This window comes from Bactrocera tryoni, chromosome 3 (assembly GCF_016617805.1).
Source record: "Bactrocera tryoni isolate S06 chromosome 3, CSIRO_BtryS06_freeze2, whole genome shotgun sequence".
NCBI lineage: Eukaryota > Metazoa > Arthropoda > Insecta > Diptera > Tephritidae > Bactrocera > Bactrocera tryoni.
The window spans coordinates 33,604,832-33,618,173 of record NC_052501.1 but is presented as its reverse complement, the minus strand read 5'-3'; the positions used below and the strand labels follow the sequence as shown (position 1 = coordinate 33,618,173).

Below are 13,342 nucleotides of genomic sequence, written 5' to 3'. Positions count from 1 at the left end.
CAAAGCAGCGGGGGCCGATGGATTGCCGGCCGAGCTATTCAAACACGTCGGCGAAGAACTGATAAGGAGCATGCATCAGCCTCTTTGTAAAATATGGTCGGACGAAAGACGTTGAGCAATACCAAAAGCTCCGTCAGGATCGGGAAGGACCTTTGCGAGCCATTCGATATCAAAAGGGGTTTCAGACAAGGCGACTCCCTTAGGTGCGACTTCTTAATCTGCTCTTGGAGAAAATAATTCAAGCTGTAGAACTTAATCGAACAGGTACAATTTTCTATAAGAGTGTACAGCTGCTGGCGTATGCCGATGATATTGATAATATTGCTCTCTTCACCCGCGCCGTTAATTCTGCTATCTCCAAACTGGATAAGAAAGCGAAACAGATGGATCTGGCAGTGAACGAGGGCAAGACGAAATATATCCTGTCATCAAACAAATAGTCGTCGCAATCGCGAGTAGGCTCCCACGGCACTGTTGACAGTCATTACTTCGAAGTTGCAGATAATTTCGTCTATCTTGGAACCAGCATTAACAGCAACAACAATGTCAACCTGGAAATCCAACGCAGAATAACTCTTGCCAACAGGTGCTACTTTGGACTGAGTAGATAATTGAGAAGTAAAGTCCTCTCTCGACGAACAAAAGCCAAACTCTATAAGTCACTCATTATTCTTGTCCTGCCATATAGTGCAGAGGCATGAACGATGACAACATCTGATGAGTCGGTCTTAGGAGTTTTCGAGAAAAAGGTTCTGAGAAAGATTTATGGTCCTTTGCGCGTTGGCCACGGCGAATATTGCATTCGATGAAACGATGAGCTGTATGAAATATACGACGACATTGACATAATTCAGCGAATCAAGAGACTGCTGCTGCGCTGGCTAGGTCATGTCGTACGTATGGACGAAAACACTCCAGCTCTGAAGGTATTCGGGGCAATACCCGCCGGGGGAAGCAGAGAAAAAGGAAGACCTCCACTCCGCTGGAAATACCAGGTGGAGAAAGACCTGGCTTCGCTTGGCATTTCCAGTTGGTTGCGAAAAGAAGAAACGACTGGTGCGCTGTTGTTAACTCGGCTATGGCTATGTTCGTAAATGCATCATGACTTGCAGCATAAGCAACAGTAGCAACACTGCAAGTTTGACGTTTGATACTTCTTATACAATTTTTGACAATTTGCAAATACATTTGTTTGCATTTTTGAACGTGTATAGTACTAAAATGGAAATTTTGTTGAATCTAACACTAGACGAAATTTGTGAGCAAAGAAATGATAGATTTTCTTTAAATTTAAGAAAAAGAAGGGTATTGAAGTCAAAAAGAAAAATTTTTAGGTACAAATATTTGTCTTTAAAAAGAAAAATACCTAAAAACAAATCATTTATTAAAACAATAAAGTCGTTTCCCGAGGACATATTCAAACGTACTCTCAGCAATAACTGCGTCTCCGCATTACGCGGAATTTTCACTAAAAATTTAAAAATAATAATTTATACAATTATTATTAACATAATTTAACTAAATTTCAATACAAAAATTAAAATAAAACAGTTTTGCACTTTTCGTCCGACATCGTAGTTAAATGCAGTAAACAATTTTTTGATAGAAATTATGTATGACAGTTGATAGAAGTGTTGCTTTTTTGAACGCTTGATTATTGCAGTGTTGCAATATTGCATTTCTGAACGTTCTGTTTGTTATGCAATCGTCATGATGCGCGTCATGATGCATTTACGAACATAGCCTATAATCGCGTAAGCGGTGCCTACGCCAGTAAAGAAGAAGAATCACAGGTGACGACACTTTGAATATGATCCCGAGACAAAGAGGCAATCTTCCGAGCATTTTGAGACGACAGAGGGGATCCATGCAGCATGCTCTCAAGGTTATTGCGGAGAATGCCTTTCGTGATGCCTTCAAAGCTTAGAAATCGCACTTGCAGCGCTGCTTCGACGTAGAAGGAGCCTATTTTGAATGTATTTAAAGGATTGTAACGATTGGTTCAAAAAAAATATTTTTAATCGACTCAGTCCTATTACTTTCCGGACAAACCAAATTTTACAATTTTCTTTTTATTTATCTTTAAACAAAAAAATAGTTGCTCTTTCAACAGTTTATGAATTTTTTAAGTAATATTTACTTTTACTAATCGGTTTTGTGAGACATGTATTATTTAAGAATTTACATTGTCTGTTGATGCATTAATATGACTAAAAGGTAAATATACAATAGTATTTTGTTGCTAGCTTCTGACGACTATTGCAAATAAAGATGTTATGGTTAGTATTCAATGCAAGCATAACGGCAACGAGATAGATTACTGGCCTTCAGCAATATGACTGCTAAATAACAAAAACTATATAAATAACTCAATATAACTTTTATTTTAAAACAAAATCTTAATCAGTATTAAAAATTAAATCGGCTGTTATTTGCTTCGCAAGCGACTTTCTCTTTTCGATATCTTGACTGTATCGTACTAAAGTCACTAACATCGATTTTCTTTGTTGTTCCATGTTGCGAATCCGAGACCGTTCTCTACAATTCACCGCCATTAAACTCTGAAATAAAAATAAGAAATCTATATGTATACAAAAAATTAGAATACTCGAGTTCAAACGCACAGGGACATTAAATACCAACTATTATTATAATATAATATTATTAATCCTCGTCGTTAATTTTGATAGGAATCGAGGTGAAGTGTTTGAAAAATGAAACAACCTTCATGAATAAACAAAAATGAACTAATTCTTGTGTAAGTCTGTTTAGTCAAACTTGTCCTTGGGGTATTAAATAGTTAAAAAAAAACATCTTTCTGATATACAGTGAATCAAAAAAATTTTGGCACACTTTGATTTTCTAAAAAAAGATAGTTAAAAAGCAATAAAAAATAATCTCATTCAATTATTTTTGTACATAGTGTAACTGATAGAAACAAAACAAAATGCAAGTGAAAATATACCCTTACATTCACCCCCCACTCCCCCCCCAATTTAGAAAAGAAGTCAGATAAAGTGAAAAAAACATCAAAAAAGTATTGGCACACATCATGTTTTTTGCATATTCCTCTTTAAGTTGACTTCCTTTGATCCCGTTTTTGGTGACTTCTGTTAGATATTGCATATTAATGAATAATTAGAGCAATTGACTTTTAGTAATGTGTTTAGCCTTGACATATATTGAGCAAAATGAGTCGCGGAAAAGAGGTTACCGTTGAAGTGCGGAAACTTATTTTGAATCTGTACCTGGAAAAAAATCATTGCGCGAAATAGGACAAATTGTCAATAGATCATTTATCAGTGTAAGAAATGTAATAAACCATTACATAAACAGCGGAAAAATAGAAAGCAATTACAGATCTGGGATGCCAAAATTTTTCTGATCGGGAGGAACGATCCACTGTTGGCGCAGCGCCAAAAGACCCAAAAATTTCGGCTGTAAAATTTAGTGAAAAAATGCAGGAACAACTGCGGAAAACATTTAGCTCACAAACAGTCCGAAATACCCTGCATAAGCTTTTTAAAAGCTAACAAAGCAAAAGAGGTTGGATTTCGCTAAAACTCACCTACACCAACCTGAAACTATTTGGAAAAACGTGATTTTTAGCGATGTATCCAAATTCAATTTATTTGGATGGGATGGCTCTCAAAAAATATGGCGAAAGCCCTACATGGAGCACCAAGAAAATAACATTTTAAAAACAATCAAGCATGGCGTCGGAAACGTAATGCTGTGGGGGTGTATAGCGGCGAGTTGGAAATCTTGTTTTTATAGATGAAAAAATGGATAAGCTTGTTTATTTAAGCCTTTTGAAAAACAATTTGCTTCCGAGCGTAACTAAATTTGGCTTAAATGGAGAGAAATGGCAGTTCCAGCAAGACAATGATCCCAAACACACTTCGCGTTTGGTTCAAGAGTGGTTAATTTATAACTGCAAGCAGTTGAAAACACCTCTACATTCCCGTGATCTCAATCCCATTGAGCATGTTTGGCATTTGCTTGAAAAAAAAATCGCAAGCACCAAATAACTTCGATAGAATCCCTTAAAAATGCATTGAAGGAAGAATGGGCCAAAATTACCAGTCGGGAGACTTCCCCTTTTGGTCGCAAGTATGCAAAAGCGTTTGCAAGCTAAAGCCAAGGGAGGTGCAACAAAATATTAAACATTTACAATTTCTTTTTCTTCATCTTTTGTATTACCATTTTTATATTTTGTGCCAATACTTTTTTGATATGAATATGTCTCTTTTTCATTATTTTCTTAATAATTTCTTACTTGTATGAATTTTTTATTTTTAATTTTTGTATATATGTATGTATTAAAAAAACATTATTTAAACAAATATGTTTGTTTTTTGTTTGGTATGTTCAGTTAATTAAAAGTTATATTGAAGCAAAGTGGAAAAACTGAGGTGTGCCAAAACTGTTTTGATTCACTGTATACTTCTAGTTTATTATGGTTAAATCAAGTCTTGAATAAGCCGTGTTCTTACTCTGAAACTTTTTGTTCAGGCATTGATTTCCTCTCTTTTTGCCAGATTTTTTTTTAATTATGGTATGATTATCAGCAATACCTTCAATTGTTCATTTTGATAACTCAGTTGTTTTTCAAGGTAGCGCAATCTGGTTTCCTTAAAACGCATTCGTAACGGCAAAGTCCTCTCTACAGGTTTCATTAGACGGACATTCCTGAAATGGGCAATAGTACAAATATTATTAAAAAAAATACTTGACCAAATTTATTATTATTTAAATGTGAGTATGTACCATGAGCTTCCTTTAAATTTGTTGCATTGCTCTTTTAGCATTTCCAATTCAGCTACTCGATCCGTAACATCATATTCCTCCCAAAATCGATCTAAAGAATTCTTCAGGGATTGCATCAACTGTTCTCTCATTTCACAAATTAATTCATCTTGATTTTGTACCACATGCTTTTGATGCTCCATTAGCACTTCAGCGAACCCGTCTAATTGTGAAGGCCTATAAAAAAGTCATGTTATTAATAAAGTATCACATTTGACTTTAATTATACATATCTCTAACATAGGTATTTCAAATGTGACAAAAAGTATATGCAAGAAATTCAAAAACTGTTTCTTGCCAATTAAGGATATATTTCATTGAATCAGCAAGCATTATATTTTACAAATTTCCGGTCGAGGTTCGCGTGAAATTAACGATTAAGATGCCAAATTTAATATATTGAGTTGGCTTACACTGTATAAGCCCAATCCAATCAATTCCCAATCAATTTCCAATGAACCGGAATTTTGAATAGGTATATGAGTGATAGGAGTAATATAGAGGCTGCCTTCGAAAGCGTACTACTGTAAAGCATCGAAAAGGTATGACTACAATATTTATACATCGTCAGTATGCAACCTCAAACAAGATTGATAACTGATGCGTTGTATAATTTGACGTTACAGAATTTTTTCACTGCAATGTTTATTTTCCCAGTAAACTGTTTTGTTTTTGCGAGCACATACAGATAAAACATTATCAAATTAAAATCAAACAGTTTTATTAAAAATAATTTCTTCAATTTCATCGAAAATGGAAGCACAAATATCATTCCAATATTCATAAAGATATATTGTATATACATACTATACATATAATATATTGTTAATATATGTATTTTTAGCAAAATCTTTGAATTTAACCCAAAATTTAGTATAAATGTATATGTAAAAGTATCAACTTTAATTGTGATTTCTCTGTCACTGCACACCGACTACCAGGTTTATGCTTAATATATAATATGCGGCATGCATCATTCCCGAACAAATTATTTTTTGTTGTATCACTTCACAAGATATTGCGCCACATTTTTCCGCGACCTAAGCCAGATCAATTTCCATGGTTTTTCGCGAATTGTAATATTATCTTTAATTTTTTTTTGCTTTAATTAAACTTTGTTTCCTGCTATCCTGGTAGATTAGATTGGATAAATAAATAAGGATCGCCACTTAAGGATCGGCGACTTAAGGTCTATTGGGGCCTCTCCTAAGTCACAACGACTTACTTAGCCCCAGGATATAAAAAAATTCCAGTATACTGCTGAGTACTATTGAGGCGATGTGATCCCTATTTGGAAACATTGATATAAAGGCCTTTATCCTGAGCCTACAGACTGCAATGGGTTCAATTAACATGTGCTCTGGAGTTTCAGGATCCATGTCGCAGAACCGGGTATTCGCACAAGAAGTTGGGTTCATGTTATGTAAGTGCTTCTTGAGATTGCAAAAGCCAGTGTAGAAGGCAACAAGTAGCCTGAGTTTGTCCCTTGGGAGGTTCATTACATACTTAAACCTTTTAAGATTGCTACCACGCATTAGCAACTTGACGCGGGGCATGCCATGGAGTTGTTACCAATACACCTCCCTACCCACCCCTTCATTCTTGCGGAGCAGCTCCTTTATGGTATAGGGACCAACCGCAATAAACGGTTCAGGTCCTCCCATGTTGGTGGATGCTGCGAAGTGGTCGAGCTCATTAGCCAGCTCATTCCCGGCTATATCTTTGTGACCGGGCACCCAGATAAGGTGCACGGTAGCGATCTGATTGACTGTTCAGCCGTTCTATACACTTCTTCCCCAATAGCGATTTGCAGGTTTAACTCTAAGCACCGACTTATAGCAAAGACTTTTGCTTGGAATATGCTCAGAAAACTATCCATAGGTATGAAGTTTGGTGCGTGGTTCTGCGACTCCAGTGCCAATTCCCTCCGTTATTTTCGAGCCGTCAGTGTACCATTTGATTGTACTATCCCTAAGCAGTAGCTCGATAGCGGAATTGTTCCAGCCATACTGCTGAGGGTTACCTTGAACATCTTAGTGAAGATTATACTTTTGGTAATGCTGTCCCTTCGAAGAAGAGTCAGTGGTATTTCGTCACTTAACTCCTTAATGTGATGGGAAGAGATTACCTTACCTCTGCCATACCCTTCTGCTGTCATTTAGAGTGGTATGTGTTGATGTGAGATCCAGCATGACTGCAAGTGCCACCGTCGGACATGTACCCATGCCACACGGTACGCAGAAGCAGGCGAGTCGTTTGCAGCTTCGATAGTGTAAGTCCTACCGGAGTCTGCGAAACTTTCAAGACCCAAGCCACCGCTTCATATCTAATAATCGGTCGCATGATCATGATGTACAACCACCTGACAATCGCCTTGCTACTCCCGACCTTCACTCACCAACTGAGCCTAGCAAACCACCAGCATGGATTCCGAAAAGTACACAGTACCGCCGCAGCACTTGGCGTCATAAACGCCCAGATAGTTCGTGGCCTTTACCAGAAAACACCCGGTGAGAGAACAATCCGCGTAGCCCTGGACTTGTCAAAATCATTTGGCACAGTCAGTCACACAACGCTACTGCATGACATTGAACAAACTACGCTCCCTCCAGGACTGAAGAACTGGACCCTGGACCACCTGAGCGGTCGTCAACCATCCGCACTGTTTCGAGGAGACAGAGAAGAATTAAACAAGGGGTTCCGCAGGGTGGTATCCTTTCGTCGCTAAAGTTTAACTTTTATATCTCGAAACTCCCACAGCCACAGTCAGTCACACAACGCTACTGCATGACATTGAACAAACTTCGCAGAAATCACCCCTGCAGTCACCTGCTTGGAGCGGAACCGCCTTCTAGGAACATCAAGAGGTCATTACTCAATTACGACAATGACATTAGACACTACGCCGACCAGACTTCGGACACAACTAACTTCCGACATGCACTGACCATATTCGGCAAGATAAACGATAGCGATTTTGAATCCAATTCAATTGTTTGCTTAAAAAACATTTATTAAAATGTAAGTATTTAATAAAATAAAATAAAAATAAACAAAATGTATGTGAGCGTTATCCTTTGAACTTTTAAGGGAAAACACAAAAATTAAAAACAAGAACAAATCTTTCTTCAATTTATGGAAACGCATGAAGATTTAGTTCGCAAGTTCTCAAAAGGCGATAGAGTGGGTGTTGAGGAAAAGTAAAGTGAGCTAGCCACATAGCTGAAAGGCCACCTCAGAAGGACGTTAACGGATGGAAAAAAGTAAGTAGTATTTGATAGAATATTAATATGAATGAATTTTAAGCTGTATTTTTTTTTTTAATTGTTAGGATATGGTCTGACTAGAAGGGATGCATTCGTAAAAATGTTGCGCATAAAACTTTGGAGTCTAGTTTCTAGTGGAAACTTTCCAAAGTTTTTGGGGTGAAGCAACCTTCAACGATAGTAGAGGAAGAACGTCCACAGACATGAAGGGAAGCCGTAGATACACCAAGAGCAGCAAAAAAACGTGTTTCCGAAAATCAAGATTCCTTCCTAAAGCGCATGGCAGCCCAAGCGAATTGCACGGAATTTTTTTTATTAACATTTAATGATAATAGTGAGTGTCAGTACGAAATGAGGCAACATCAAGAAGAAGGTAGTGACGATATTCGCCGTCTTTGTAGTGCACAACATATGTATATACATTGATTATCTTTGTTAATTTTAGTGATTTTAGTGGCGTATACAGCAAGGTAATTTTTAAAGAACGAAAACGACTTTTTTAAACTCCTATAACGCGCTCTATTATGTTACGTACCTTTGAGTGCTGGGGGTTGAAACTGTGTTCTGGTGATCCTGGGGCGGGGTTTCTATATGGAGTAAATAGGAATACTTCTATACCAAAACCAAAATATCCCATTAGCCAAGATCCTCAATTACCAACTTCATATTGAGAATTTTAACATTAAAAAAATTAAATTTTTGATTTACATATATAAATAATCATTAGTGTACGTAAACTTTTTTGATATAAATTATTTTTAGCTTTAGCATTATTTATTTCTTTGGCGCCGCGATTTGAAGGTACCGTTGGAAAGAGGAAGTCCTCCTGATTAAAAATATATTGAGTTATAGGTACCGCAAACGCTTAGTTTACGAGATATTCGACCTTAAAGTTCAAAAATTCCCAAAATTCGAACATTTCAACAAGCTATTTTACCCGCATTAAACACACTTTACTCACATTTTTCACTTCAAATTAATTAATTTAAACTATAAACTTTTAAATAAATCTACATTTTACACTTTTAACAGTTTTTTTTTACCGAAGAAATCTTTATTTTAAAAATTACATTTTACACTCGTAGTGAACATCATGCGTGTGCTAAAATTACGACGAAATGGAGCGCTGCCATGTGATAATAAGGAAATTCGCTGAAATGCCTTTTTTCCCAAAAATTCCTCTATCCATTCCTTTGGATATGTTCTTTATTTAATTTAATAAACAAATATGTAATATTATATACTAATATTATATAATAATATTATATAATAATATTTAACCATTTTATAATGAAAACTCAAACTTTGTTTGAATATTAGTGCAAGATAACCAAAAAATACAACCACTTTATAACGAAACTCAAAACATTTTTTTTATTTTAACGCAGAAAGGAGTACTATGCGAAAGTACTTCAGTGACCCCGGGTATTCGCTCGACCAGGGTTATTTTTTTAAAGCGCGTCCGAAGGCCGCCAACGCAAAAAGGAGTATTACGCGAAAATACTTCAGTCACCCCAGGTATTCGCTCGACCAGGGTTATTTTTTTAAAGCGCGGCCGAAGGCCGCCAACGCAGAAAGGAGTACTACGCAAAAGTACTTCAGTCACCCCGGGTATTCGCTCGACCAGGGTTATTTTTTTAAAGCGCGGCCGAAGGCCGCCAACGCAGAAAGCAGTACTACGCGAAGGTACTTCAGTCACCCCGATATGATATAAATTTTACAATATTATTAGGGGTATTCTCTTGCTCTTGGAAGATTGCAGATTGCAAAAATACTATACCGAAATATACAAGAGCACGAGAGCACCCATTGCAGAATCTAGTGATATATGAATGGCTAATTCGGTCAATTTGTTGTGAATGACTATTAAGCATGGCTATTGTGAATTGGCGCACCTTCTGCATACATTTTTAAGAAAAAAAAAACTGTAACAAATCTTTAAATTTAAATAGAAATAATAAAATCCATTTAAAACTTATCTTCCTCAACAATTTAACGACGTAATATGTCTTTATGTAAAATGGCAACTACGTGACATTGCACGCAAATATACATAAGTTTTGGTCTGACATATTTTACAGCCCTTGCAAATATTTTTCTGCGTGTGTTTGTTGTTGTGCCGTTGTAAATCTGCAATTCTTGCACCGTGCACCGGGGTTTGCAAGAACAAGAGAATACCCCTATTATAGATTTTTACTTCTTTATTTTTATTAAACATAAATCGCATATTATACATATACATACATATGTATAGTATATATGTATACATATGTATATATGTACATGTGTATATGGAACAAGTTTTCACAACTCAATATTATAACTTGAAAACTGTTGGAAAGTATTTTTTATTATAATTAATATAGAAAAAAGAATCACGCAAAAAAACAAACAAAGAAAAATCGTTAAGAATCCTACAAATTTGGTGTTTGAGATGTGGCAACGCTCGTTTTCCTCATAATTGTAAACAATCTAGCCTTTGCAACGATGAGTGTTCTAAGTGATTTTTAAATTAATATAAATTAATAAATATAGGTAAAATATCACAAAATAAAAGTGAAATGTGAACTTATTTCAATCTTTAAAGTGTATATTTAAATATAACAAGAGGAAATGTGAAAAAATTTAGAGAAACATAGAGAAATAACATGTTTTCTTAGTGCAAATTTTTGAAATTTTGGATAGAAAGAAACCACAAAATTTTTCACATCATTTGAATTGAATTAAACTGCAAACAATTAAACAAATTCACATTTTAAACTTTTTGCAGTTTTTTTAAGTAAGAAATACATTTTTTTACATTTTTTTCACTCGTGGATATCATTTTTGTGCTAACAATTATGAGGAAAATGGGCGCTGCCATATGATAATAAGCAAAGAAGAGCAATTCGTTGAAATTCGTTTCCTTAGTTAGCAATAAAAATAAGAGCCTATAAATTATATTTCCAATTAAAATGGATATAAACAATATTTCCAAGCATATAAATATTTTCTTATTTAAATTTAATAAAAAAATAAGTAATATTATATAATAATATTATATTACGTAATAGTGTATAGAGAAAGCAGTACTACGCGAAAGTACTTCAGACACGCAGAACTCAACCCAATTATATAATAATAATTAATAGAAATTATTATATAACATTATAATAAACTTTTTATAATATTGTGACATGATTTTATTATAATATAAAATTTGTAATATATAAAAATATTATAGAACCATATACATTTTATAAAATTATAATCAAGTTTTACTTATCTGTGTTTATTAAATATAAATCAAATATTATATCGCATACTCAATTATTTCTTGAAAAAAATTGGATGATTTTTTTTAGTTAATTCAAAAAAAAAAATATGTGAAAGTACAAACAAAGAAAATGCGGTCATTGAAAAATCCTTCATATCCAACCTTTTTAACTATGAGTGTGCTAAGTGTTTTTTTAAATTAATAACTTTAGCTAAAAGAAAACAAGATAAAAGTGAAATGTGAACTTTTATCAAATTTTAAAGTGTACATTCTTATATTTCAATATACAAAGAGAAAAATGTGAAAAAATTTAGTTAAACATTGTGAAATATCACATGTTATTTATACAAATTTTTAAAGCGAATATTTTAAAAATTTTAAGTGCTAGCAACATTATTTTTACACATTCCTAATCTTCCTTCCTTTTCATCCCCCGACCGCCCCTTGCGATATCCGAATGATATATTCAATCAAATTTAAAGGTATTGACTACATACATACATACATATATGTTTCGTTTAAAGTTGCTGGTTCACAGCGTTATTTTCAGGCCGGGGATTGTGCAATACGATACGCAAAACAACACATTACGACAACCCACGACCGAAAAAAGGCGCCGATTATTTCAAACTGAAAAACACTTTTCATCCAAATATTGCTATTTTGGAAAACAATTCTAACCTCAACTCTGCAGTCATTTGGCGGTAAGCTTCATAGTATTCAGCTCTCAACTTTTCTGCAAATCCCCGCAATTGTTTATGCTTTTCCTCTAAATCCACTTCTTCAGTTGCACGTGGTGATGCATTATCCTGTGGTTTGGCTTTCAACTGGAAGTTTTCCATCATCTTATTATCATCCATTTTATTTCATTCACACTCTATTTTCTTTTATTTAGTTTTTTTTAAGTATCGATAGCTATTTTTACAGTTGGGATTCCCACACTGGGAATTTTTAATTACATATTGTTTAGCAACCAAAATATTAATATTTCAAACAATTGTAATGCAAAATTTCGTACTCAATTTCAAACGAAATGTATCACAATCGCTCGTTTTGTGGGCCAACAATAGGTTCCACAAAAGCATCAACAAAGCATGCGATTAGTTGCTTGCGTTCGTTCAAATTTGTTTTGTCTTAACAAGATGTCCACATGATGAAAACAATTACTCGAATTAAAATCTTGACATATAAAAAAAAACTTTGGTTTAGAACATTTAAATTAGATGCTTTTAACAAACAAAACAAAAGGCTAGGATTTAGAATAGCATCACCCGAGGAGGTCCTCCAGATCAAGAAAATATATTTGCATAGTTGCCGCTGACTTATGGTGTTTGAGATATTTGCATTTAAAGTTCAAAAATTCAACTATTTAAAACATGGTAACACTAATTTTTTGTTTGTAAATCCTTGCACGGTGCAATAATTGCATATATTTCATCTTATTGCACCGGCACAACAACAAACACACGCAGATAATTATTTGCTATGGCTGTAAAATATGTCAGACCAAAACCCATGTTTATTTTCTTGCAATGACGCGTAAAAAAATAATTGCAACCCTGTGATAGTTGTCATTTTACATAAAGACATATTACGTCTTTAATATGTTGAGGAAGATAAGTTTTAATTAGATTTTATAATTAATTTTATAAAGATTTGGTACAGTTTTTTGGTTAAAAATTTATGCAGAAGCTGCGCCAATTCACAATAGCCATGCATAATAGTCATTCACAATAAATTTACCGAATCAGCCGCTCATATATCACTAGATTCTGCTCTTGTGCCCTTGTATATTTCGGTATAGTATTTTTGCAATCTGCAATCTTGCAAGAGCAAGCGAATACCCCTATTGTATGAATAAAGGGAAATATCTCAAAAACCATAAGTCAGCGGCAAATATATGCATATATTTATACACTCCTCTATTCATACATACCCATTTTAACCCTGAAATCGTTAGATGCTATTCTAAAATTTACTCCAAATAAATTCATAAAATTCATGTATATTT

General features: G+C 34.6%; 1 protein-coding gene across 1 annotated transcript; it reads right to left on the bottom strand.

Moving 5' to 3' along the window:
- Positions 1-2,151: 2,151 nt before the first annotated feature.
- LOC120772863 lies at positions 2,152-12,343 on the bottom strand. Its single transcript, XM_040101692.1, has 4 exons — positions 12,013-12,343; positions 4,771-4,986; positions 4,578-4,692; positions 2,152-2,561 (listed from the first exon to the last, which is right to left on the bottom strand). Exons 1-4 carry the CDS (start codon positions 12,189-12,191, stop codon positions 2,400-2,402), a joined length of 672 nt encoding a protein of 223 aa, XP_039957626.1. The 5' UTR covers positions 12,192-12,343; the 3' UTR covers positions 2,152-2,399.
- Positions 12,344-13,342: the final 999 nt, after the last annotated feature.